The 27,706-nt window shown below is 43.1% G+C and overlaps 3 protein-coding genes and 1 long non-coding RNA gene across 14 annotated transcripts in view; 2 read left to right on the plus strand and 2 right to left on the minus strand.

Moving 5' to 3' along the window:
* On the minus strand, positions 1-6,203 carry rln3b (relaxin 3b). Of its 4 annotated transcripts, none has more exons than XM_053615929.1 (3): positions 5,792-6,203; positions 2,352-2,565; positions 1-478 (listed from the first exon to the last, which is right to left on the minus strand). In XM_053615929.1, exons 1-3 carry the CDS (start codon positions 5,807-5,809, stop codon positions 183-185), a joined length of 528 nt encoding a protein of 175 aa, XP_053471904.1. In that variant the 5' UTR covers positions 5,810-6,203; the 3' UTR covers positions 1-182. The 4 variants fall into 4 exon arrangements, 3 of the variants coding, with proteins under 3 accessions (XP_053471904.1, XP_053471902.1, XP_053471903.1); XM_053615927.1 differs by having other exon boundaries at positions 2,352-2,683; XM_053615928.1 differs by lacking the exon at positions 5,792-6,203 and adding an exon at positions 5,002-5,031 and having other exon boundaries at positions 2,352-2,683.
* LOC128602244 (uncharacterized) lies at positions 472-2,043 on the plus strand. Its single transcript, XR_008384821.1, has 3 exons — positions 472-966; positions 1,117-1,157; positions 1,583-2,043. It is a non-coding gene; the product is annotated as an uncharacterized LOC128602244 (long non-coding RNA).
* On the plus strand, positions 4,698-27,019 carry rfx1b (regulatory factor X, 1b (influences HLA class II expression)). Of its 8 annotated transcripts, XM_053615910.1 has the most exons (20): positions 4,698-4,870; positions 7,185-7,298; positions 8,674-8,854; positions 8,971-9,352; positions 13,535-13,629; positions 13,754-13,825; positions 14,195-14,271; positions 14,373-14,727; positions 14,960-15,141; positions 15,669-15,788; positions 16,299-16,426; positions 16,551-16,669; positions 18,231-18,334; positions 19,195-19,346; positions 19,463-19,560; positions 19,753-19,902; positions 20,104-20,312; positions 21,531-21,684; positions 21,890-21,935; positions 22,272-27,019. In XM_053615910.1, exons 4-20 carry the CDS (start codon positions 9,022-9,024, stop codon positions 22,409-22,411), a joined length of 2,532 nt encoding a protein of 843 aa, XP_053471885.1. In that variant the 5' UTR covers positions 4,698-4,870; positions 7,185-7,298; positions 8,674-8,854; positions 8,971-9,021; the 3' UTR covers positions 22,412-27,019. The 8 variants fall into 8 exon arrangements, with proteins under 8 accessions (XP_053471885.1, XP_053471883.1, XP_053471884.1 ...); XM_053615908.1 differs by lacking the exon at positions 7,185-7,298; XM_053615909.1 differs by lacking the exons at positions 7,185-7,298; positions 8,674-8,854 and having other exon boundaries at positions 8,995-9,352.
* dcaf15 (DDB1 and CUL4 associated factor 15) overlaps positions 22,280-27,706 on the minus strand; it is a 15,334-nt gene continuing 9,907 nt past the window's right edge. The window contains exon 15 of the transcript XR_008384816.1: positions 22,280-22,407. The gene's annotated coding sequence lies outside the window, so the exon portion shown is untranslated. The remainder of the gene's footprint in view (positions 22,408-27,706) is intronic.

Here is a 27,706-nt window from a genome sequence, read left to right on the forward strand (position 1 = left end):
ACACAGAGAAATATTTTCTTTCACAGACGCACCACACTTGCATAAATTTTAATACATTACACCCCAGCTGCTGTATTCAAATTAGACCACCTAACACACCAACAGCGAACATTAGAGACATCAACACTGCAGTCTGAGATGGACACTCATGGAGGAATGGCGACGGAAAGGAAGAGTCTGTTTTAGCACAGGGAGCTGATCTCGCTCTTGCTGCAGCCCCACTTGCAGCAGGCGTTGGACAGGCCCACCACCACGTCCCTCCCTTTCCTGTCGGAGGTGCGCAGAGCCTCAAGGACCTCGTCCGAGATGAGTGAGCGTGCCGGGCGGATGAGCGCTAAGCTCTCCGGGCCCTCACTGGCCAAGCCGTCCCCCTCCGGGTCAGCCTGAGCTTTGTAAGAAAGGTGAGGGATGAGTTGGGAGCTCCAGCTGTCACTGGCCTCATCATCGTGTGTGGAGAGAAAGTCGCTGGAGAAATCACCTGAGAGGAGACAGAGAGGAATGGAGAATTTGATTTTAGCAGTAGAGATGATGTGTTTGCTCTTCTGTGTGATTACAGGAACACAATATGGTGCACAACACAATATGATGACTGAATAAACAGCTCAGCTTATTAAAATAAAAGTAGTAGAAATAAAATAATAATATGATGAATTATACACGCCTTGGGGTATTTACTTATTTTAACAACTGTTATGACATATTCACCATCATTAATCACAAAATAAATATTATTTTAGTTAAAGGAGCAGTGTGTGATTTTAGTTAAAGGAGCAGATTTCGCATGTAGATTTCCGTTGACCTTCCATTGATTTCTGTTGATGTTCTCCATCTTTTACACAAAACTGAATCTTTCTTTTATCCCGCAGTCATTTTCAGTCCCGTGCCAACCCAGACAGTTTTTGCTTTAGGAACTTCATATCCACCCTCGTATGAGACGTCAAGTGCCATAGAGCCGAAACGATAAATGTTAAAGATGTTACACTCTTCGATTTCTTAAGGGTTCTATGGATAGTTGGTTTCTAGCTTTCTCAAGGGTTCTGTACTATTAAGAAAGGGTCAATCTAGAACTGTAAAGGGTTATTTAGTTTGACCTTCTCTGGAACGTCTTCTTTTCAGAACCATAGGAAAGATGGTTTGCATATCAGTGACGTTTACAGGTAGGATCCCATTAGGAAGCCAAGAACCCCTAACTATACAAAAGAGCCTTGAGAGTATACATATTAAGTTTCATAGAGCAAGTCAGGGTTCTCCCTGAGGAACTCTTTAGGGTGCTACACTCTCATACACGAGGGTTCCTCAAGGGTTTTAGTATACTTAAGGGTTCTTAGTTCTCGAAAGTGGTTCTGCTCTCTGAAAAGAAAGCCCTGTGCTGTTGGGGACAAACTAAACTCCCTTTCACAGTGTTAGATGGAAACTTTTTTTTTTTCCACTAGTAGAGATACGCCTATGTAATTAATATAATTGTAATTACAATATTATTATCATTATTGTTATTGTTTTTTTCTGTCATTATTCCTCAATTTTCCACAATCAACGCTGAAGATTTAGAGTATTTGTTTTTTCCTTTGAAATACATGGACAGAATTTTCCTGAATTGGAATTTGAGCTGCCAGTTGATGATGTCAAAAGGGGCATTACAGCAGCTGACCAATCAGCAGCTTCAGGTGAACTCGCTTTCAGTGGAATTGTAATTGTTCTAATGCTGCATTTGTGCAAACCTGTAACTGAGAATTTCCAATCTTTCACTAGGAAAAAAAAAAAAAAAACACCCCTCAACTCAGAATTCCTACTCGGAAAGTCAGGAGTCTCTTCAATCCTGAGTTCAGTGAGTGACAAACAGTCCAACATGGCAACTCACAGCATTAACAGTAAAATTTTTCTTTTAAAAAGTAGACCTAGCACCGTTCCATTACCCACTATTAGTACCGAGCCCGATACCAGTAAAAAAAATAAATGGTTTAATGGATATAAGAGAAAACATATCAGATATTGTTGCTAGCAAAAGCTGAAGATGGAGGCATCCATGTTTTTCCCACTTTGTAGCTGGAAAGCACAAAGTTATGACTCGCCAGTTAAGTTGAACGCAGCATTAGAATCTATTGCCCTTAAGGGTTCTCCTGTTTGTTCCTCTAGCAGAACTCTTAAAGCCATACAGTCCTACAATGGAATTTCACAAAAGGTTCCTAGTATGAATACTTTCGGAAAACTACAACCATTTTAGCAGAGAGATTGTCTCTGTCTTCTCACTTGTACATTGTTTTGAATAAAAGCCAAATAAATCACTCTAAATGTAAAGAAATGTAACATAATTCATTTGTCAGAAAGATTCAAGGTGAACCTGAAATACACACCGGTTTCTCCTGGCATCCCCACGGATCTTCTCCAGCGTGAGCCTCCACAGGTGAAGATGACGGCGCGGATGAATTCCCTCCCGCACAGCTTCACGCCGTAGATGGGGTGACCCTCGGTGGCATGAGCTTGGCACGCCAGCATCACCAGCAGGCTCAGAGTCAGCACGATCTCTTTATACATGACGGCACAAATGGCAAGAACTGGATGAGAGAACTGGATAGCAAGATGAGCAAAGATGAGATGAAATTGTATCAGGTCCCACGCTGGGTTTCTCAGCATCCTCAGAGCTCTTTTATAGTTCCTCAGCTCTCCAGTATGACCTATTCCTCCCCTGGTGTCAGTCAGACAGATAGTGACAGAGACCTTTAGTGGGACAAAGGGCTGGCCTGGAACTACTTTAATTAACCAGAATCCGGCCTTCAAGGTTACGTCAGAGGAAATGGCCTAATCTTATCGTTTGTGACCTTTTAAGATAACACACATACAGACACCAATTGGGGGACCACACACACACACACACACACACACTGTGTTACCCTGATCACTACAAAGTATTCAACTCTATGAAAGTAGAGTTGAATACTTTGTAGTGATCAGGGTAACTTTATACTTTACTTTATACTTTTTACTTTATACTTTTTACTTGTTACTTTATACATCTATAAAGTAAATTAATTGATGAATTTTGGTTGAAAAGATTTTGGGGGAGGCAAACATTCATTACTAGCCAGCTATATTAGTCTCGTAGCTCTAGTACAAATCTAAAGAAGCAAGCGTTAGACACCAAACACGTCTTGACTGATCGACTACTTTTGGATAAGCAAACATTTGGTTTTTCACTGAAAAATTTTCATCCTTTTATGGGGTGTAGTGCTAATCATGAATGCTAATTACTGCTATGCTTGCTAATAAAAACAGAACTGTTTATTACATTTACATTTACGATGAAATGGTTATTAGGAGGTTATTAATAAAACGAAATATGTCTGTGATTGTAATTGCCATCACAATCGTCGCAATGGAGTCAGCAAAACCCCAAACCAAACCTTCACATGATCTAAAACGTGACTAGATGAGGTTACTCCAAGAGGAAGATTGCATCATCATCCAGTGCCAGTTGGTAAATGGCGCACTTATATAGCGCTTTTAGCGCTACACTGTCTCATTCACCCATTCACACACACACTCACACACCAATGGTAGCAGAGCTGCCATGCAAGGCGCTAACTTGCCATCGGGAGCAACTTGGGGTTCAGTGTCTCGCCCAAGGACACTTCGGTATGTGGAGTAACGTGGGCCAGGAATCGAACCGCCAATCCTATGATTAGTGGACAACCCGCTCTACCACCTGAGCCACAGCCGCCTGATTGAAATAATTTATATAGTGTTTTGAGGGAGAAATTGAGATTTTGTCAGAAAATACTTTCAAATAAATGTCATTCTGTGTATCACAGTACGCCCGGAGTGTCATAAATGCTGACCTTTGAAAGGCCAAAGCAAACAAATATGATATAAAACAAGCACAGAAGATTGGACAGCATGCGTGTAGTACATCATAACCATTATAAAACATTGTCTGGGGTTTGGGACATAAAGTTACATTTAAGAGATATAATCTGCAGAAAAAAACGGACTCGTGCAGTATTTCAACCTGGGCTTCATGAACCCGCATTGACCTTTTAGTTCAAAGATAAGAGACATAAGAGGTAACATGGTGAGGTATATACGCGTGGCTGTTTTGTTGTCGCTTGCTAATCAGAAGCCTGTAGCTGCCTATCAGCAATCTTGCCGAGCCACTCGTCTGTGAAATTCACTTAGCAATTTGGCATTCATAGAGATACAGAGGCAATGTGTGGACCGAGATTATTTTCTCGTCTGCTATCTTATTGATTTACAGCACAATGCATTTTTTGAAGAGTTTAATTAAAATGCCACAGAGCCATATCAGGGTGTTGAATTGCTGTCTAGTTCCAGTCAGCTCATCCATATATTCATATAACAAAAACCAAACAAACAAACAAAAGTTTCAAATACAGCCTTTAAAAGTGTCTGTTTATTCTTTTTCATCTCCAAATAACATTTCTAAACTTTTGTCTCACACTATCAGGACAGTCTGTCATATTTAAGGTGATCAGTTTTGATTGACTGACTGAACGTCAGGAGGAAGAAAAAAAAAATAATTGGGGGCGGGGAGCGTTTCTTTTACGTAACGACCCCAGTTGATTGACAGGCGCCATCCGCGAATGAAATGACAGCTCTGAACTGGACAGGGAAGCCAGCCAATGAAACAAAGTCAAGCCCGGGCGCCTTTGGAGCACCGCACCAATCACAGCTAAGATGAGGGCGAGACTTGGACGGGTGGGTAGCAACAGTTGCCCCGGTGAGGACGAGGCGCCATAGTCACGGTAGTCCTGGCGACAAGAACCAAGCAACGGGAATCAACAACAACAACAACAACAACAATTTAAACTATTAAGGAATAAAAAAAACCCCGCAAACAACCAGTACGAATTAGAAGGTGAATATTATGGTTTTGTTTTACGCAGTCTTGTGATTTTTTTTAAAACTAGCAACTGTGAGTGTGTGTGTGTGTGTAATTTTGTTGAGCGCTTTAAAGCGGGAGCTAGGCGGAGGTAACCGGATCCTCACAGCTTTCTGAAGGCTGACGGTCGTTATGACGATGTCAGATCCGCGATAGTGCCACAAAATGGCGGGTGTGGTAACACGAGAGTGTTGTACTTTTACTTGTTGGCTTATTTAGTCGGCTAAAAAAAACAAACAAACCCAAAAAACCCATAAACCTTGCTGTCCAAACTGTCTGGGTGGGAGTGCTTAAAGGGGAAGCGTGAGCTCAGGCTTCAGAGTGTCATGTCAAATGACAAATAACTTCTGGACTTTATTATTATTACTTTCTTTTATTTTTCTTTCCAACATAGCTTTCTCTTGAAGGAGTGTCATGTCCTCATTCTTCTCTCTCTGCGCGTTTTATAAATAGTCGTATGCGAAAAGTCGTTAAAAAAAAAGTTTTGGCACTCGACTGTGAAAGTCGTCGAAGGCACTGTGGCGAGCTGGGGCGGGGCTTGTCGGGGTGGGCGTGGTCGCAAGGTGAAATGCGCATGATTGACGTGTCTCACAGCTAATCAGCATTCTCAGCGAGAGTTCGCGGAAATAGCCTTGAAAAGCAGCACGAAATATATTAGAAACGGTAAAATAATACCTATCATCGTTAAAATATATATATATATAAATATCCCAACAAGATAATCTAATTTATTTAAAATGTAATATTTTACCTGCTTGATCACTATTGGACTTCCTCTGGTTGCCTAAAATACCCTCCCCCCCTCACACACACTTTTTTTCTTATTTTTTTAAACAGCATTACAACAATTTCAAACTATACATAATATTTATAAAGTACTTAAAAAAAAAAATTTACCTGGCCACAGCCATTCATGGTCAGGAGTTCAAGAGAGTCAAACTGGTGGTGCTCTCAAGGTGGGCGGGGCATACTCTCTCTCCCCCCTGTCAATCACAGCGATATTATCCAATCACAGGCATCTGTGAGGTTATGTATGAGGAAGAGGGCGGATAGCGCTTTCCTCCGAGTGTGTTACGCCACCCTGTGACATCGCTTGAGCGGCGGTTCGAAAAGATATGGTTGGCTGGCTTCACGTGTTTCCGAGGAACCACGTGTTAGCCTTCATCCTCCCTGGTCGGTAGCTGGTGTATGATAGTGGAGAGCTGACTGATGGGTGGGAATCCGCCGAGACTAAATTAGGGATAAAATCGGCATGGGGGGAATGTTCTGGGGGTCCGGGCGATATATCGATATCGTGATGAATGATTACGCGATACACTTTTCTGAGATATCGTTGGTATGATGTATTTTTAAAACATTTTTAATAATTACAAATTAAATGGAACTGAGTAGAAGATCATCTTCGTCTTTGTAGGCATTAAGGAAAAGTATAGTCAAACTCAGTTTAACATTTTATTTTTGTTTCTTTTACTACTAGTTTTAGCCAAATTATATACCGTGATACGTGCGTTGTAGAAATGTCCTCAAGTATCGTGATATGATATATATTTTTGTCATATCGCCCAGCCCTAGCCTTAACTAACGAACATTCCGTCCATGATTAAACTAATTCAACGATTACGAATATGTGAGGCCAGGTCAGCTGATTATCAATATTATATGCAGTAACTACATTTGGATCAAATAAGCATCGATTCGGGTGTATTTAATTAAGTGGCCTAATATGACTAATTATATCTAGTTCGCATCAGTCACAGGTCGATACGAGTGAGATTTCAGTAGCACTGGTTCCTCTAATCTTGGACACGATCGGTCCGAACCTGTGACGCTTTGATGTTTACGCATTTTGTAAACCCACGGACGCATGTAGTTTATGCGTACGTCTCCCTGAATCCGTTCCACACAAAAGTGTTGGTAAATATACATTTCTGTGATGAACACTTTTCAACCCGAACACCTGAATAATAAAGTCATCCGAATTAGCGTCCAGAAGTTCGATCGTCACGCATCGAGCGCAGGGGGATTTTGTGAAATCGAACCGTTTCTCATGTGTGTCTGTGTGGAACAATGTGTATATTCACGAGAATTCCATCACAAGACCAGGCAAGTAAACACCGTCTATTTGCAGCTGATTTAACGTAGAAAGGGGGGCGCATTGTGAAACCAGTTCTGCAAGCTCCAGACATATAGAGCCTTCAATCATCTCCCCTGATCGTCCAACAGTTTTCTGCACATGTGTGTGTGTGTGTGTGTGCAGGATCCCATAAGTGTTTGTTTGCTTTTTTTCCAGCATGTTCTGAACCTGGCCACGGAGGACTGGAGGCATTACTGGTGTCTACCCAGTTATTTGACAACCAATTAAAGACAATTATGACCATTAACAGCTCCTTGTAGTGTTCAGTAGGTGAGATGACGATGTGTTATGGACGACGTGTTACTCGGGAGTGTGTGCTGCTGTAGGAAAATAATCAGCGACAGACAGGGTGGTGCGATGAAGCGGAGTTACTGTTACTTGCCGCGAGTTGATTATTTCCCTATAGGAGTGCATCCTGACGTGTTTTTATTCCTCTTACACCACAGCAATAGGCCAATCGGTTATTATTTTTTTCATTATTATGTAAAGAACCATGGTTATCCGTTTATAGTTACATTTAATGTTGCGGAAACAAGTTTTAAAGTATCGGCTCTAGACAGTCGTTCACTCTCCGTGATAAACGAATAAACGCAGCTTAAAAGCCGCGAAAAGCGTAAAGACTTTCCTGTGGAGGAAAACTTAAAGCAACGGTTTTAATTCGAAGCGCTGACATAATTCCCTAATTTAAATAATTAAAAAAAAAAAAAAAGTCTCGCTATAGAAAGCTTCACCAGAGCAATGTTTATACGTCTTTCATTGTTAAATATCAGGCGATTTGTATTAAATAATAAATACAATAAAAAAAAAATCAGTTAATTGTTAGGTTTAAATTAAGTTGCGTGTCTGGCATACAAGCCCTTGTGTAATGTGTTACTATAGAAACGCTAATATGTAAGAGCTCTCTCGAACCGCCGTGTGGGTTTAGAAAGTGAATCGGCACCGTCTGACCAATCAGAATCGAGAATTCGAAGTGCGTGTTAAATCACAAGCTTCACGTTCAGCAGCGTTGCTGCTTTTTCCACTTAACCGTGTTTTTAGCGTTTACAATACGAACGCTCCGTCAGTATGATTAAAGAGCGGGTCTCACTTGCTTGGTTTTTAACGCTTACGCCAGCCCATAATAATAAAGCGCAATAAAAATATTTAGATCCTAAATCAGCTCAATAGTTGCGATTAAGTAAGGGATAATCCGAGGACTGGAACTACCTGTGCGTTACACCTTCCAGCCAATCAGAATCGAGTATTCGGACAGACCGCGGTATAAAAGATAGGATGTCGTGTCGGATATTGTGCGGTCCCTGCTCTGTGAGCCGAAAAAGAAAGAACACTTTGGCATCACTTCACTATTGTCAGTTTCTCTGTCGGTTCCTCTTATCTTCATACACACACACACACACACACACACACATACATACACACACACACACACACACACACACACACACACACACACAGAGACAGACAGCACTGGGGTTAACACGGTGGCCTTCAAACAGGAAGTAACTTCCTTTACGTTCACACAAGAGTCACATGTCTGGTTCTGCTGCACTGTTTCTCTCTCTCTCTCTCTCTCACACACACACACACATACACAGATTCGTCAGAAATCACACTCACTGCCTGCTTTATGTGTGTATTTGTTGAGATTGAGAAGCGGAGTTGAACGGCAGCCCTGGATAAAGCTGCAGCATTTCCTCCACGTGATTTTCACTTCAAACCCCCAAAAGTCTAAAAAAACATTTCAGACATACAAACACTTCACTCTTCAGACAGCTCTTTTTGTAATCGCAGCCTAAATGCTGCATAATCCACCAAGCCAACACAAGGTAATGATTAACGCAGTTAATTCATTTAATATAAATGCTCGACCATGTCACGGCCTCACCCTGACGTCCTGCGTTGACGTCATTTTATTATTGTTTTATTATCTTTTTCATTTCAGTTCTCCTGTTCCTGTGCTTCCCAGTGACGCAGGGCTTTAGCCGCACTCTTAATGGCGACTCCAGGCTACACAGAGGAGCTCCAGTCCTCCCAGCCTCAGGGGGGCAGCGTGACCACGCCGAAAAGTGGCCAGCCGAAAGCCAGTCCCACTGTCACGCCCGCGTTCCTGCCGGACATCCAGAGCTCGTCCGGCACCTCCCCTTCACAGGCAGGCCTTTCCTCTAGAATAACGCAGACCACGCCTCCGGCGATCCTCAAGAAGGCCGTTCTGGCCACGCCCACTCAGGTTACAGCGGCGGTGGCACAGTACGAGATTCCGAGCTCCGCCTCCGGGTCCAGCAACGGGCAAAACACACCACAGTACATAGTGGTGACCGTTTCAGGTGAGACGTAGTGGCTGAGTGGTATCTCTCTCTCACACACACACACACACACACACTCACACACACACACACAAAACTGGGCACGGTTGTAGTTTCCACTTCTAGTCACACACTCTGCACATCTACATGTTTTCTCCATTTCCTTTCTGCACTTCCTCCAGCACCATGGGTCTTACTGTAACTTCTGCTTTTGGGAAGATTGGAAGAAGCATATTACTGTGTGTGTGTGTGTCTCACTGTGTTGCAATGCTGCATGTTTATTTGTGGCTACTTCTATTCGCAGAGAGCCGTAGGAAGTGTCCCACATCTCACGTTACCCCGAATCCCTCCGCCGCCCCTTACCGCCCATAATAACCCGTCGCCTGCTCATTTAAAAAAAAAAATCACCGACTTCACGCCGAGACACCGAAGAAACGAAAGAATCCCAGATGTTTAGTCAGATTAACGTTGGTTAGAGTGGATCTATCAACTGAAATCTAACAGAGTTGAGGGAGAAAAAATAAGCAGCAGGTAATGTCAACGCTGTTGCTAAGCAACTGGAAAACATACAGCCAGCATATGCAGCCTAATGACTGAGGGGAAGGTGAGTTATTTAGCTAGCAGGTCTGGTGATCGGACCTTGGCAGTGTAAATGACACAGACTTGTCAAGAACGCCAAGGCTTACCTCAGATGTGCAAAATGCACAGTAAGGTTGAAATTACACGCAGATTACACGCAGATTACACGCAGATTACACAGTGAGCTGTCGGAAGTTCACGTTTTTGAAAAAGATCTTTCATTTAGCTTGTCGTTTATTTTATGATTTGGTTCTAACCAGTAAGAAGAAGAAACAACCCCAGTTATCTCATCGAACACGGTTTCTCTTACAGATTGTTTTTTGTTGTTGTTGTTGTTTTTTTTTTTTTTTCACTTCACTGCCCCTCAGATCAGGAAATCAGGTCCTGCCCTTAAAGCCGACGTGAAATTGAGATCATAACCCGTTTCTCTCTCTCTCCCGCCACAGATTTCCGGCTGAGACCATTCGTTCGGGTCAGGAAACGATAGACTGCCAAAAAAAACCCCCCAAAAAACCAAGATCACAGCAAGTGGAACCATCTCGAATATAGTCACAACCTTTATATGAGATTACAATCAAATCATTTTAAGAGTATTAAACCTATTTCTAGCCATTTTCCTCATTTCAAGCTTGAGATGGTCTTGTCGTGTCGGGGAATTTCACTAGATTTGAGCATTCCTTTCTAGACAGAAGAAAAATGACCCGCCAGAGGGAAGTGTCTGGAAGTGTTAATCTAATGTTAATGTACACTACACTCGACTACCTGACTAGACCGTTACCTGATTTCATACAGATGAATCCTGCACAAGTCGCCCAGGTGTATAGCGACGGGTTAGTCGCTCTTAACGGAACGCGCTAAAAACGAGCTCCTAAACCCTAAAAGCAGTCGAACCTCGAAGTAAAAGTGACACGCATCAGCTCCTGAACGCTGGAACGATGAACACTCGTCTCACGCTTTGGGCTGTGTGTAGACTTGACGAACATACCGGAAGCACGCGAGGATGTTAACACCAGAGGGGGGGGAGGAAAAAAAAAATAACACAACAGGTAGCTCGCAAAACTAAAGTGTCGTTCCCTGCATCTGTACCGTCTCTCTCGTTCAGACTTGTTCTGTCCCTCTATCTGTCCATCTCCGCCTCGCTCAATCCGAGCGCCGTGTTTATTAGAACATGAGAGTGTCCTGCCGGCTGCGGAGATTAGCCGCTCAAGGCTGGCCTCGTCCCGCGCCGTATAAGAGGAGAAAGAGGCAGAGAGATGCTCGCTTCTTTTTCTCTTCACTCTCGCTCACTCTCTCTCTCTCTCTTTTTCTCTCTCTCTGTCTGTTTTCCTGTATTTTGTAAAGCCATGTTCTACAATAGCTGCATGTACAGCTTCGACTCGGCGTACCGTGAGTACCAAGAAACGTGGGGTTCGTGTTTACATTGAGCTGTCCTTAGATTGTGAGGAGATTCTGAGAAGAAATACAAGTATTAATAATCTGATCTGGATTAAAAACGCCGGAATTAACATCGAGCATTTTTCCAAATCCAATCCGCCGAGTTCTAATTTCTACAAATGTTAAAAATTTAAAAAAAAAAAAAAAAAAGAGAGAGAGAGATCATAAAAATTGCATTGAGTTGTTTATTTAGTTCTGCCCTGAATCAGATATTTCACGACAGATCTTTACGTTACTGAATTTACACAAATGAACCGGTTTAAAAGTTTACACCCCTTTGATTCTTAATACCGTGTGTCGTTCCACATCGACGACGTGATGCTTTTATGTCGAAACTGTGAGAGTTCTTCACGAGTCCCTCGTTTGCAGTTAAACTGCCCACTGTTCTTCAGAATAAATCCTCCAGGTCCTGCACATCCTTCTGCATATTCGAGCCCTTTCCAACAGCGGCTATACGATGTCGAGATCCATCTTTTCACACCGAGGACGACCGAGGGACTCGACTATCACAAGAGGCGCAAACGTTCACCGATGCTCAAGAAGGCGACACGACCCGTTAAGAGCCGGGGGTGTAAACTTTTGAACAGGATGATCGGTGTAAATTGTGATCATTTTGTCATCGGGAAGCATGTAAATATCTGATGTAGCTTCTGAAGGGCAGGACTAAATGAAAAGGAGAGAAAAAGATCTTTAAGCAAAAAAAAAATTGGCACCCCTGATCCTGTTCAAACAGAAGCACGAAAGAGGATAAAGGTATACGAGGCGTCGTTAGCACGCCGTCGACATTAAACGTAGTAGCTGATCTTCGGACCGCTAATATTGATGTAGCTTAAAGAGAAGTATCTGATGGAGGCGGTAGAGACACTGATTCATTCTCTCCTGTGTTTCTCCGACATCATTTCTCCGAATCGAGCAATCTTTTTTTTTTCTTCTTCCCCCCCATTTTAGTTAGTGTCGGTTCAGACTGTTATTCCATCCTATACTCCTGTCATTAGCTGCATGAAATAACGACAAACTATAGATCCTCACCCTCACCGTAACATAAGCATGCTTTTAGACAAGTCGAACAATGTATCTGATATCCGATATTAGTCTCGTAGATCAGATTTAAAACACAACACAGAAAAACCGGGCTCGGTGGATGTGGTTTGGCCTTCGCTAACTGTCCTTAGGCAAGTGTGCTCCTTTTGTTTTTGTATCTAAGGCTATAAAGGAGGAAACGTGTTTATCTTGCTTATTGAATCGCAGGAAGGACACGTATGGCAGTGTTACAGGTCCCAGCGTGTAGCACTAACTCGGGGGGGAAAGTGGAAAATTTTGCTGTTTTTTTTCACACACATTAGTGGAATAAAATGTAGGATACTATTAACCAGAGTACTCGAAAAATATATATATATATATATATGTATATGTATGTATAATTCACTCAACACATTAGTTCAGATAGGAGGGTTTTATTTATTTATTTATTTATTTAAATGTAATGTTCAAGTAGACGCAGTTTGTTTTCATTAGAGGCAGCCCATTGGATGTTATGAATCACTTCCAGCTTTATTTCATTTATGTACACTTTAAGTACACGCCCCCCCCCCCCCCCCACTTTTTTGAGCCGTGTTGCTGCCGTCAAATTCAAAATGACCTTATTTTTTTCCCCCCTTAAAACGGTACATTTGCTCAGTTTAAACATTTTATATGTCTTTGATGTTCTATTGTGAATAACATATGGGTTTGTGAGATTTGCAAATCATCGCGTTCTGTTTTTATTGACATCTAGTTACATTTTACACAGCGAATTGGGGTTGTAGCAAAAATGAATTAAAAGAAAAAAGGTTATCGATCAGGTAGCAAAAGATAACGAGGAATAAGAGATGAATAGGAGAATAGTCCTCTGTGAATAGAAATATTTCTAAGTCTTGCCTCACTGGCTGTCCCTGAGACGGAGGCAGGATGCAATAAATTTGGCTGTTGCTAGAATTTCACTTTTCTCTCTTGCTCTCTCTCTCTCTGTGTGTGTGTGTGTGTGTGTGTGTGTGTGTGTGTGTGTGTGTGTGTGTGTGTGTGAGTTTGTTTGTGTCTGTTCACTCCTGGAATTCATGCGTGATGCTGCATGTTTTCTGGTACAGTATATTTCTAATTGCTGTGTCTTACCTGCTCAAATAAAAACCCAAAGCTGTCTCTCTATATTTGTAGAAGGATCTGTCCATTCGAACGATTCTGTGTCGGACTCCAGTCCGCCTCCCACCGTCCAGACGGGTGTGCCGACACACGTGGTGCAGACTGCACAGGTCACATACACACACACACACACACACACACACACACACACACAACTGACTGACTGACTTCATTCTCAGTGCATCATCCTGCTGCTTCTAGAGCTCTGAACGTGTCCTTCCTGTTTCCCACCAGCAGAGGTCAGTAGTGCAGACCACAGCCAAGAGCGGCCAGCATGGAGTTGGCAACCTGCACATTACTCCTGAGGTGAGCTTGAGATAGCTGGAAGGTTTTAGTACCTGAGCAGAGCCCAGTATATATGCATCTACTGTCTATTCTTATTGAACAAGTCCTTTAAGTGAATCAGTTTAACTGAAACACTAACGAAATTTTTCTTTAGTTTGTTTGTTTTTCATTTTTAATTAACACACCAGTACTCAGCTGCGTGATCAACACCGTATTTCCGGATGCCCCTCTGAGCACACAAATCAAAACGTCAAAATGATTCACTAAACGATTCACTTGCAGTGAGTCATTGAGTCATGATGATGTTCCGTATTTAAATATTCAGAAAGATGTGTTTGATTAACAGTGTCCTTTATATATGTGTGTGTGTGTGTGTGTGTGTGTGTGTAGATCTCTCAAGTAGGGCATGTCTACTCCAGCCAGGTTCAGTACGTGGACGGAGACGGCAACTACAACACCACACCCATGTGAGACACACACTTGTGTACTTTTTCTTTAATCTTCCTTCTGGCCAATCAGACACCTGATCAGTTGTCTCCTTCTGTCTCTGTATGCTTCTTTATCTCAGTCGTTCCAGCACGTACCCGTTCACAGAGTCCTCCCTCTACGGCCAGGCCACGCCCTCCGGCCCGTACTACGATGATCCGCCCACAACCGTATCACAGGTCTCCACCCCCGTGACTTCGCAGCCGGTTTCCGTGACTACGGGATTCTCAGGGGGTGGTACAGGGGTTACGGTCGTATCAGGAGCATCGTCTTCGGGTGGAGGGGGAGGCGGGGCCGGATCTGGAGTTGTTGCTGGGGGCGGGGCTGGGAGTGTGTCCAGCGGAGGAGGAGCAGGGGGTTATGTGGTTCCGGGCAACTACGTGATGGGAAGCGCAGGCCAGAATTACACGCACAACATTCGCGCCTCACCTGCTACTGTGAGTACACACCAACTGGTTACAGGGAAACACCTGTTTTACAGACTTGTACATGATTAAAAACACAATTTCATTGTCTAAACAAATATTAATGTATGGATTAATGTATGTGTAGAGTTGGATTTAGGTGGAGGTATTGCATGAATTATAGCAGAATTAATAATTATGTCAATGGCAGGTCCTCACAAGGATATTAAGACAAACGTGTGTGTGTGTGTGTGTGTGTGTGAAGGTGCAATGGCTGTTGGATAACTATGAGAAGGCAGAGGGTGTGAGTCTGCCACGCTGCACGCTGTACTATCACTACCTGCTGCACTGCCAGGAGGCCAAGCTGGAGCACGTCAACGCCGCCTCCTTTGGCAAACTCATCCGCTCCATGTTCCTTGGCCTGCGCACCCGCCGACTCGGCACCAGGTACACATGCATACACACGATGTACGTCGGTCGTCTACACACATGGAACCACATACATGCTAAGAAAATAGCAAGTCCTGAGGAATCAGTTGTTGTGAGACCAAAACAAATGCAAATAAATAAAAGCTTCCAAAACCCAGTGTAGAATATGGAGGTGGATCACAGAGGAGTTGAGGCTTGTGATGATTATGTACCAGAATAATTCAGCCTAAAAACCAGGTTGACTCTGCCAGAAGGTTAAGACTTGGCCCCTAGATATTTTGGAGGATTTTGTTCCTTACTGGAGGGGGCGGGTGAGGTGTTCACCATTCTTAGAAATGAAACTATGTACTGTCCCTATGTGTTTAAGGTAAATATGCAATCATAGAATATGTTTTAATGTAGGGTGCCAATAATTATGGTGTTCACTGTACGGAAAAAGTGGTAGTAAATGTACTCACTTTACAGGCAGACTGTCCTCTATGTGAAACCCAATAATGTATCTGTGTGTGTGTGTGTGTGTGTGTGTGTGTGTGTGTGTGTTTCAGAGGGAACTCGAAGTACCACTACTATGGCCTTCGGATCAAGAGCAGCTCCCCCCTGCACCGGCTCATGGAGGACCAGCAACACCTGGCCATGAGACAACAGCCCTTCTCGCATAAGCACAGGTGTGTGTGTGTGTGTGTGTGAGAGAGTGTGTGAGATGTAATACACATTTATCAGAGGTCCATTTAAGAAATGTAAGACAACTCAACCCAGAAAGGGAGTTGGACATGTTACAACAACATATAAAGAATATAAAGAGAGAGCGGAAGTTAAACAGCGATCAACAGATCTGTATAAATATACACGTTTTGCCTGATTAACTACTAGTGCAAAAGTAATGGCACTGTTTAATCCGATCAGCAGTCCATTTTAATTTAAGCCCCACGTTTCCACCTGGCCGTGTGGATGCGCCATTTTAACTTTCAGTACCAGTGTGAAGCGATTTTGTTGGGAATGTATTGATCCATTGAATGACTGAATATGAATTTTAGTTGGCTGTCTCGGTTAGCTAGCGGATGAATCCGAACGAATCAGTCGATTCCATGGCGAACGATTTGAATCTTTAATGCCGACTGATGAAATGTGGGTTTCTTGTTTGCATTTTTTTTGATTCGATGGACTTTGTTTTGTAGGATAAGACCGGTGCAGAAGGTTGAGGGAATGACCAATGGGATGGGCATGGGGGTGGGCCAAGGAGCAGGCCAGGGGGTCGGGCTGTTTGACATCAGCTCCCACATCCAGCAATATCAGCAGTTTTTGGGTAATCACACACACACAAACACGCATACACGTTAGTCTTACTATCTTTATGAGGATAATAATTCCTTTGACATAATTATTAATCTTTTATATAATCTCTCTCTCCGTCTCTCTCTCTCTGTCAGATTCGTCTCGTTCTCTGCCTGAGTTTTCAGAGATTGATCTCCAGGGAAAGGCCCTGCCAGAAGGGATTCTTCCGGAGCATATCCGAGCCTACCAGCAGCTCTACCGGGAACACTGTGAGGTAAAACATAGTGTTTCTCATATATTATATATCTATATATATATATACATATAATTAAACACAAACAGGATTTCAAAAGTACACACCCCTGTTAAAATGGCAGGTTTTTGTGATGTAAAAGAAGAAAAATCATGTCCGAACTTTTTTCTACCTTTATTATAAAATTATATCCTAGTAATTAAAGTGAAAAACAATAAAAATCATTTTGGGGGGGGAGTACAATCCTCAGCTTGCACATTCGAACCAATCACATTCAAACTCGTGTTAAATACTAATTCATGTACACCTGCCATCAATTAAAATGACTGATTAACCCCCAAATAAAGTACAGCTGTTCCTATAGGATGCTCCTGATATCTTCTTGGTAACATTCAACTGGAAAAGCCATGGGCCACAAAGCGCTTACAAAGCAAGTACGGGGTCTCATTGCTGAACAGTATCAGTCAGGAGAGGGTTACAAAATCCTTCCAAGGCACAGGATGTACCACGGAACGCTGTAAAGATAATCAAGAAGTGGAGAAAATATGGCCCGACGGTGACACAACTAAGAACAGGATGTCCTTCTAAAATTGATGAGAAGATCAGGAGGAAACTGGTAAGGGAGGCTGCCGAGAGGCCTACAGCGACATTAAGAGAATTACAGCAATTTCTGGAAAGCACTGGTTGCTCCCTAAATGTGACAACAATCTCCTGAATTCTTCACATGTCTAGGCCATGGGGTAGGGAAAGAAAGAAAGAAATGCTCCAATCTCCAAAAAGCATGTAGAATAATGCGTTATGGTCTGACGAGACCAGTGATGAACTTTTTGGCCGTAATACCAAAAGATATGTTTGGCTAAAAAAAAAAACACAGCACATCACCAAAAGAACCCCATCCCCACGCTGAAGCACGGTGATGGCAGCATCATACCGCCTGTTTTTCTTCAGCTGGAACTGGGGTGGAGGGAATAACGAATAGCTCTAAATACCAGTCAATTTTGGCGCGAAACCTTAAGGCTTCTGCTAAAACACTTCAGATGAAGAGGAATTTCAGCTTTCAGCATGACAACCCAAGCAGACCTCCAGATCAACAAAGGAACGGCTTCACCAAAACAAGCTCCAGGTTCTGGAGTCCAGACCTAAATCCAATCTAAAATCTGTGCGGTGACCTGAAGAGAGCTGTGTGCAGGAGACGCCCAGACCGTCTGACCGAGTTGGAACGCTTTCGCAAGGAAGAATGGCAAAATATTGCTAAGTGAAGACGCTCCACACTGATTGGCTCTTACACAGACAGATTGAATACTGTGATAAAATCGAAATCTGCTTCAACTGAGTATTAGTTTAGGGGTGCGCACACTTATGCAACCAGGTTATTGTACATTTTTCATTTTTCCCCCCTAAATTCTAATTCTTATTGTTCTTCACTTTAATTAGCAGGTTAGAAGTTTACGATAAAGGTAGAAAAAGTCCTCACATGATTTAGCTTGGTTATCTTGAAATGTGTGCCTTTTTTGAAGGATGCGGTTACTATGGCAACTGCCTCCTGAATAGATTATAGTTAATGTGTGTGTGTGTGTTTCAGGCGATAGTGGATGTGATGGTGAACTTGCAGTTTCCTCTGGTTGAGACTCTGTGGAAAAGCTTTTGGAGATTCAGCGAGGGGCAGACTAATGAAGCACTCGACCTGTGAGTGTCTCACACACACATACGCACGTTTAGAGTACTAGCTATTCAATTCAATTAAGTTTTATTTGTATAGCGCTTTTTACAATAGACATTGTCTCAAAGCAGCTTTACAGAAACGTATAAACACCGTATACAGATTTTAAATGTGCGAATTTATCCCTATTGAGCGAGCCGCTGGCGACGGTGGTGAGGAAAAACTCCCTGAGATGTTAAGAGGAAGAAACCTTGAGAGGAACCAGACTCGGAAGGGAACCCGTCCTCATCTGGGTCACAACAGATAGTGTGAAAAAGTTCATTATGGATTTATATGAAGTCTGTTTGGCCTTAGAAGCAGCCGTAGTCCCAGCAGTCTGGAATTGGAGTAGATGAGAGCTCCATCCAGAGGTAGGACATCCGAAACGGATCAGGCAGGCAATTGTTTTCGTTATCTCCTATTAAGGTGGAGAGAGAGACTTTTCTAGCATCGCTAAGAGATTGTCTATAGTTCAGGAGGCTCTCCTTCCATGCTGTTTGAAATACTACCAATTTGGTTTGACGCCATTTACGTCCTAATTGTCGAGTGGTCTGTTTTAAGGTACGCGTTTGATCGTTACACCAGGGTGCCCATTTTTTCTCTCTAATTAATTTTCTTTTTGAGTGGAGCCACTAAGAGTGTTGACTCTAAGCATTCAGTCGCCTGATGGAGTTCTGTCGGATCAGACGGTGATCCAAATCTCTGTGGAAGTCTCTGTAGTGGGTTACAAACATTTTTTGTGTCAGATACTTGGGAAAACTCGAACACCACCCCCGCCACCCCTTCCCCCACCAACGCTCACACACTCTTAGTTTCCATTGTAATGTTAACGTTCTGCTCGTTACAGTCACAGCGAATCCGAGAAGCGGCTGCCGAAAGCATGCCTGGTTCTGCTGTGCCAGTACGAGCCGGTTCTGCAGTGGAGCCGCAATTGTGACAACACACTCTACCAGATCCTAGTGGAGATCCTCATCCCCGACGTGCTCACACCTATACCCAGTGAGTAACACAGCTCTAACGTCCCTGATGTGCTCACACCAGTACCCAGTGCCATTTACACACGTCTACACACCCACACACGGCTCGGTCCGTCACGTTGTCACGTTCGTCCTCAGGTGCCTTAACACAAGCCATCCGCAACTGTGCCAAGAGTTTGGAGAACTGGCTCACCGGTGCCATGATGAACATTCCGGAGGAGATGGTCCGCATTAAGGTCTCACACAGACATATACGCTCATACACACCATGGGCAATATTTTGACGTATATGTTCTATAGAGCTGAGAAAAACTAACACAGACATTTGGTGCACATGTACACAGAGGAGTTTGGGTATAAAACACACACAGAAGTGACTGCACGACACTCAATGGAGTGTGTGTGTGTGTGTGTGTGTGTGTCTGTAGGTGGTGTGTGCAGGAGCATTTGCGCAGACATTGCGCAGATACACCTCTCTGAATCACCTGGCTCAGGCGGCCCGAGCCGTGCTGCAGAACTCGGCCCAGATCACGCAGATGCTCAACGACCTCAACCGAGTGGACTTCAACAACGTGCAGGTAACACACACACACACAAACACTGCACTTAAACGATTTTTGGATGACTATTGCATAGCTCAAGGAACACGTCCTATATATATATATATATATATATATATATATATATATATATATATATATATATATATATATATATATATATATATATATATATATTTATATATGTGTATGTGTGTGTGTATGTGTGTGTGTGAGCAGGAACAGGCATCATGGGTGTGTGCATGCGAGGAGCGCATGGTGCAGCGGATCGAGCAGGACTTTAAGATGACGCTGCAGCAGCAGAAGTCTCTGGAGCAGTGGGCCGCGTGGCTGGACAGCGTCGTCACGCACGTCCTCAAACCCTACACGTCCAGCCCGTCCTTCACCAAAGCTGCCAAACTCTTCCTGCTCAAGTGGAGCTTCTACAGGTCAGCACACACACACACACACACACACACACACACACACACACACACACCCTAGCAGTAAAGTGAATTAAGATATATTGCCCAGTGGATTTCACAGTTATTGGCACCCTTTAAGAGAATGGCAAAAGTGACTATAAAATTACACGCACTGTTCCTTGTGTATACGTTTATTTGTTTATTTATTGTAAGTTTAAGTGTAAATGTTTACATCGTCCAAACTGAGCTAAAACTTCCCACCATGTTTACAACCATTTTGCGTGTATTCCTTTCATAGGGCGCCGTTACTTTTGTCTCGGCTAATCTTCAGGCAGTTTGTTTTGGATCACTTTCTTTCAAGTCGTTAATTAATCTGAAACGACCGAGACTCTCGACGTTTTCGTTACGTTTCTCCGTATTTAATCTCGACGGCGTGTTCCGTGTATGAACTCGCAACCGTTTATACGACTGGAGCGCACAGTCAGAAGCTAAATGTAGGATACGAACTAGAGGTCGACCGATCGATTAATCAGCACCGATAACTGATCGCCGGAACTAGCGGTTAATCTGAAATAAATCCACAGGGATAGTTTTTCCCGGGTGCGACCGTTGAGGAGCGGATGAAAAGTTATCTCGTTAGACAGCACGAGAGCAGCCTCTAGAGGCGAAATAAAAACCATCACTGACTAATTTCGTCGTGTTATTTGAAGTGTTTTTGATTCATTTTGGACGTCTCTGTTTTTATTTGTTATTTGGAGCGTTACTTTTCAGTTCAGTTTGGATGTATATTTTATTTATTTTAATATTTATTAATAGTTCATATATATATATATATTATAATAGTTAATATATATAAATATATACATTTTCACGGTGCAGTCAGTACTGTTTATTTTTGTACTAAAGTTCAGTAATGTTTTACTTCGAGTGTTACGTTTTCATTCAATATGTGTTAAAAACTATCGGTTGATTAATCGGTTATCGGCAGGTAGGTACCGCCCGACTTGGTCACCGGTACCGGTAGAATCCAATATCACTCCACCTCTAATACAATTTAGGATTTTTTTTCGTGAATGCAGCATATTTAGTGTAAATATTTACACCAGTGGATAGATCCAGCTCATCTATCCACTCAGTACCGCCCCTTTAATTCAGTATTTAAACAGATTTATTGGCATGTAATGTGTAGTACAACACTACTAATCCCCTCCTCTCTCTCTCTCTCTCTGTGTGTGTGTTTAGCTCAATGGTGATCAGGGATCTAACTCTGCGCAGCGCGGCCAGTTTCGGCTCGTTCCATCTCATCAGGCTGCTGTATGATGAGTACATGTATTACCTGGTGGAGCACAGAGTCGCTCAGGCCAAAGGAGAAACACCCATCGCTGTTATGGGAGAAGTACGTACACGCACACACACGTGCAAACAGAGGCACATACTGTATACGTTGCTTTGGGATGTCATCGGGAATGTTTACATGCTGTGGAGTTCCACAGGGCTCTATTTTAGGACCGCTGCTCTTCTTACTTAACATGCTACCTCATCTAGGAAAATAGTGTGTGTGTGTGTGTGTGTGTAAATAAATGTATCTTTTGTTTTTTCAGTTTGCCAACCTAGGCCGGAACGACAGCGCAGCAGATGCAGATAAAGGTAACGCACCTCCATCACAACCTAGACCATCGTCCTGAATCCACACGTTCATTGTGTTCACAAGCAGCAGCCATGCCGTGCGGTAGAAATCGTGCTGTTGATAATATGGTGGCGCGCCCAGGGGTTCGGTCAGCAATCCATTCTAAATGTAGTATTAGCCTTTCGTAATTGACCGACACGTGTAAGAGGAACCGCGAGGAATCCACTTGTTTCCCAGCAACAGCGCTCTTATGCGTGTAACCACTCGAATATCGAGTGTGCTCCGAAAACAATTTCCATTTTGAACGCACCGATAAACCGCTGTCATGAGCCTAACATCAGCTGTGTGTGCCGTAGAAGAGGAAGAAGAGGAAGAGGACGAGAGTGATGAGGACCAGATGCCTATACCGGTCGACGCGAATGCTGTGGGGGAGGAGTCTCTGGAACCGCCCGCCAAATTAGCCAGGACGGACCTGTTCAACAGCACTCACAACTAACACACACACACACACACACACACACACACACTATTCAACACCACTTACAGCTCATACACTCACATAGACCTGTTCAGAGATTTATTTGATATGAACATTACACATCACTGATCAATCTCTCTCTCACACACACACACACACACACACACACACACACACACACACACAGAGATATATTATACAGATTTAGCTTTGTGTTCTATCCTCTCTCTTAGTGCCATGCAGTCGTTTGCCTTATTCATTATTGCCTTTTGAGAGAACTGTTCTATCTGCCACAGTGTATCAATGTTTAATGCCTTAAATTATGTTAAGCGATATGCCTTATATACTTCTACATCACAGCCCGTTTGCGTGAGTATCTACACGCGTATGCACACACACTGCCAGTTTGAACGTTTACTTGTTGTTGTTTTGTTTCGTTTTAATCACGCTCACAATCCAAAAAAAACTTCTACTATGACAGTTGTTTAGTTTATACTAACGCTCAAACGTAAAGTTCTAATGTGTCGTCGTTTCTATAGTAACGGCTCGTTCGGGGGGATGCGGTGTAATCTGAGCTTTAAAGTTTTCTGTAAGGAGGTTGTTTATTTAACGTTTTAAGGAAGGGGTCTCCGGCATCGGAGAGTTTTCCGACACGGGGGAAAGTATTCCGGGTTTTGCACTTTACGGTTCCTGACTTTTTAACGAAGAGTGAGAAAGGAGGAGAGGCTGGTGAGGGAACGGACGCGACTTGTCTTTAAGGTTAAATGTAACTATAACTGGATAATAAGCACAATGTGTAAAAATTGGGGTCATTGGATAGTCGCTGGAGGGGAACGATGGCTTAGAGATCAGCATGTTTGCATCGCACCTTCAGGGATGGGGGTTGGGATCCCCGGTTCCGCTCTGTCTGCATCAAGTTTGCATGTTCTCCCTGTGCTTTGGGGTTTCCTCTGGGTACTCCAGTTCACGCCAAAGACATGCGCTGTAGGCTGATCGGCATTTCCCGATTGTCCGTAGTGTGTGCACCGTGTCCAGGGTGTCCCCCTAATACTATCGTACCCTGGGATAGGCTCCAGGCTCCCCACGACCCTGTGTAGAATAAGCGGTACAGAAAATGCATGGATCGATAGATGTATAGTCGCCGAAAAGACTTCCTCTTTGCATCCGGCCGTATCACGCCACCCGACTGTGGATTATTTTCCTACAACAGTATGCCCTGCTGTGTTCTATTCCTTACATAGGCACTCTCGAATCCTTTCGAGCTCTCAATTTTTTAATAAAGGTGAAGTTTCTAATCTTCACAAACGTTGTCTAGCCCTACGACTAGTGTATACATTCGCATATACGCGACTTGTCTTGACATACAATTGCTCTGGCTAGTTATTTTAATATTTTTCCAACCTGGAAGATTCACTCCAGCGTATATTTACTAATATATCGGATATTCTAAAACCTTTTGACTGGCAGTGTGTACAGGTGCATCTCGAAACATTTGAATGTCGTGGAAAAGTTCACTTTCAATTTTGGGTTAGAGTTAGAAAAAACTATTTCACTTTGTGTAATGAAGCTAGGATCTATGAACGTTCTACTTTTTGAATGAAATTACACAAGAAAATAATCCTTTCCCACGATATTCAAACTTTTTGAGATAGACAGAGAGAACGTCTGCTTATGTTTTAAACGATGACGCGTCTGAGAGTTTTTGAGGTTGAAAAAAGGAGAGAGAACTTCTTTTTTTATTTTCATTTTTTGGACATCGTGCTCTTTCGGACTTTAGCTGCCCAGCGAGTCGGCTCGTTTCCTCATCACTTTGCACAGCCTTAATTTCCTCCATGCAAGCTGCAGATTTGTCTCCGTTTTCCATAACGGCTTGTCAGGGTTAGCGTTAATCCGTGCTACGAGTCTAACTTGGTCCTGCTAGCTTTAACGCATTATTAGAGATGCCAGCATGTGCTTTTCCATGAAGTGATCTTTTGAGGCGATCGAGATATCTTGACCACGGGTTGATGGAACGTAGAATTGCGAAAGAAATCACCCACAGTCGTCGTTTTCGCAAGTCACGATCGTCTTATGTGGACGCTAACATGCTAGTAACGTTTCTGTATTTTATTTTATTATTATTATTATTATTTTTTTAAAGTGATCATGTTTCCGAAAAAAACAAATCAAATCAATGCCTTGGAGATTTGTTTACGCTCGATGCCCTTTTGAGTTGCAGTGTTATTGTTCATGCTTTTGTATTTTTTTGTTCTGCATGCTTATTTTGCCAGAAGAGAGATTTAAGCTCGATGCCTCAGTGTAATACTTGTACTGCTTGTGCCTTTGGAGAATAACCTCTGACTGCAGAGATCTTTAAACATACGAATAAATTAAGATGTTCTATCGCTTACTATGCTATCTGTTGTGCTTCTGCAAACAAAACAAAAAAAAAGAAACCCCATAGCTATGCAGTATAAATACCACGGTTCTCCCAGCATTCACGCCTCCAGGCCGTTCCTTCATTTCATTTGCTTGGATCGCCACGTGCATCTTTCACATCGATCCGTTCTGCACGTCTGCATGTGACCGTTTCCGATCAAAACACGCCAGGAAACGTACAAGCAGTAGGCATGTGTCGATGTCAATACTTTGCTGATCTTTCGTCAGATTTTATGCACAATATCACCAAATTGTACTGAAATATCTTAGTAAATGTCTCCATAATAATCCTTTACGTTTATTAAAATAATAAGGACCTTGTTTTCACTTCTCTGCCAAAAGTAATTATACCTGATTGCACAGAATAATATTACGGTATACTTACCTTCATCAAAATATCCATTTAAAACGGTGATCGTAACTGAAATTGCGAGTGTGACCTTCATTTGCACTTTACGCGACATTATTCAAGGGTCTTAACTGAAATGTGTAAGTATTGTAACGTTTTATATTACTTACCTAGGGCACATGGAGAGCTTTAAAAAGTTGATGGGGCGTGGCCAGGTGGATGGTTCCAAAGAACTGAGGGGGAAGGGTTAGTTCTATAGCTTTAAAAAGTTGAGTGGGTGTGGCCAGGCAGATAGCTTTGAAATGCTGAAGGGTGGGAACAAGTGGACACCTCCAGGGAGCTGGGTAGTGTCAGGTGGATAGCTTTTAAAAGCTGAGGAAAGGAAACAAGTGGTCACCTCCAGAAAGCTGAGGGGAGAGGGACAGGTGGGTGGCTCCCGACAACGGCGGGGACAGGGTCAGGGGGATGGCTCCGGAGAATCTTGAGGACAGGGTCAGGGGGATGGCTCCGGAAAACCGAGGGGACAGGGTCAGGGGGATGGCTCCGGAAAACCGAGTGGACAGGGTCAGGGGGATGGCTCCGGAAAACCGAATGGACAGGTTCAGGTGGATGGCTCCGGAGAATGTTGAGGACAGGGTCAGGTGGATGGCTCCGGAGAATGTTGAGGACAGGGTCAGGGGGATGGCTCCGGAAAACCGAATGGACAGGGTCAGGTGGATGGCTCCGGAGAATGTTGAGGACAGGGTCAGGGGGATGGCTCCCGAATACCGAATGGACAGGGTCAGGGGGATGGCTCCGGAGAATGTTGAGGACAGGGTCAGGGGGATGGCTCCCGAAAACCGAGGGGACAGGGTCAGGGGGATGGCTCCAGAGAACTAAGAGGATGGGATCTGGTGGATGGCTTCGTAGAACCGAGGGGGAATCGAGGGGTTTGGGTCAGGAGGATAGTTCTTAAAAGCTGAGGAAAGTTGAAAGTCTAGAAAGTTGAGGGGGCGGGGTCAGGTGGTCAACTCTAGAACATTTTACAAACTGCAGCTAGAAATTTTCAAACGTCTATAATAAACTTGATACAAATGAGAAATTTATGACTATGACCATGGATTTACAATGTATGATTACTTTTAGCAGAAAATTCTTCTTCTAAAAAAAACATATATGTTCCTTATATTGCCTTCTGAGTGGAGCACTTATTTCTGAAAGCTCCCCATTTAGGCAGCCTCAATCCCTCATAGTGGCAGATCTTGACTATATATATATTAGTACGCAATTTGGCGTCATAATCATAGAACTGATGATCGGAACAAGCCGTACATGTGGATATCGTGTAGGAGACGACGCGAGTCATTTCTGTCATGCAGAGTGCTGGACCCCAAACACACCATCTTTATTGTTCTCACACACACCGAATTCTCGTCGGTACACTCTCTCTTCCGTGGTGCCAACCTTTTTCCTAACGGCAGCTGTAGTCGTCAGTTAGCAGCTAATCTCTTGTGGCTTTATCGTGGGAATGGTCGGTGGTTTTAAAGTGACGTGGCCAATCAGAGCGCTCGATACTTCAGCCGGTGTGCAGACACATCTCAAAATGTTGTACTAGACATTTAAAATGTATGTAACGTATTGTTCGAGAGATTTTCACGTGGGTTTTTAAAAGTTGTATTTCTACATGACTTTGTGACGATGACGTTCTATAAGAGTTCAACTGTCTCACTTCAGTAAGATTATTAGGAATTTATAATTTTATGATACTGTTTCTACTATTAAAGCTTTATTTGGAGTGTCCTGTAGTTTTTATTGTGGGAGATTCGTATGTAGCTATCAGTGTACAACCGAGAGAAAATAAAGACTGAAGTGAAAAGCTTTGTGTGCTTTTTATTTATTTATTTATTTATTTATTATTTACTTGAACAGTAGTGCAAAATCAAGCAACACGGAGCTCGCAATTTTTCAAAAAAGTGCAGATTTGGGCTGAGACGCGTCATCAGAATGCACGTTCAGCCAAAGCCGTCTCCGATTCACGTGCGTCGAACATGAGAACAGCTGAAAGGTCTCGTTTACCAACAGACATCACTGCGAAAGACCGCGCGAAACTATTTAGTGCGACTGCACTTTTACCACTTTGAGTAGCTTTCCACAAAAAAAAAAACCAAGTTGCGTCGCAAGCTTTTTTGAATAAACCCACAGCGAAATCGAGCGTCTTTGGCCGCGACAATCACAATTTTCTGTTCTTCTGTGAACACGTACATGTACAGTGTAACAGTGCCGATCGTCAGCCAATGAAAAACAAGTTTGTCGTAGCTTTAACGTAACCGATTATCAGCACACGCTTATGCTGAATTCGACTTGCCTCAGAAGTGGAAAGTCGGCGCTCAGAATGATGTCATTTTCGACCGACAAAGTGAGGGGAAAAAAAAAAAACATGGACGCCTCCATGTTCGTCTTTCCTTAGCAACAAGCTAGCCAGCTAACTGTAACGTCCTCAAATCAGCAAGCTGTAGGTATAGTTAAAGATTTAACAAACCAAGATGCCTGTACGTTGATTGATCTAA

This window comes from Ictalurus furcatus, chromosome 26 (assembly GCF_023375685.1).
Source record: "Ictalurus furcatus strain D&B chromosome 26, Billie_1.0, whole genome shotgun sequence".
NCBI classification, from domain to species: Eukaryota; Metazoa; Chordata; class Actinopteri; order Siluriformes; family Ictaluridae; genus Ictalurus; species Ictalurus furcatus.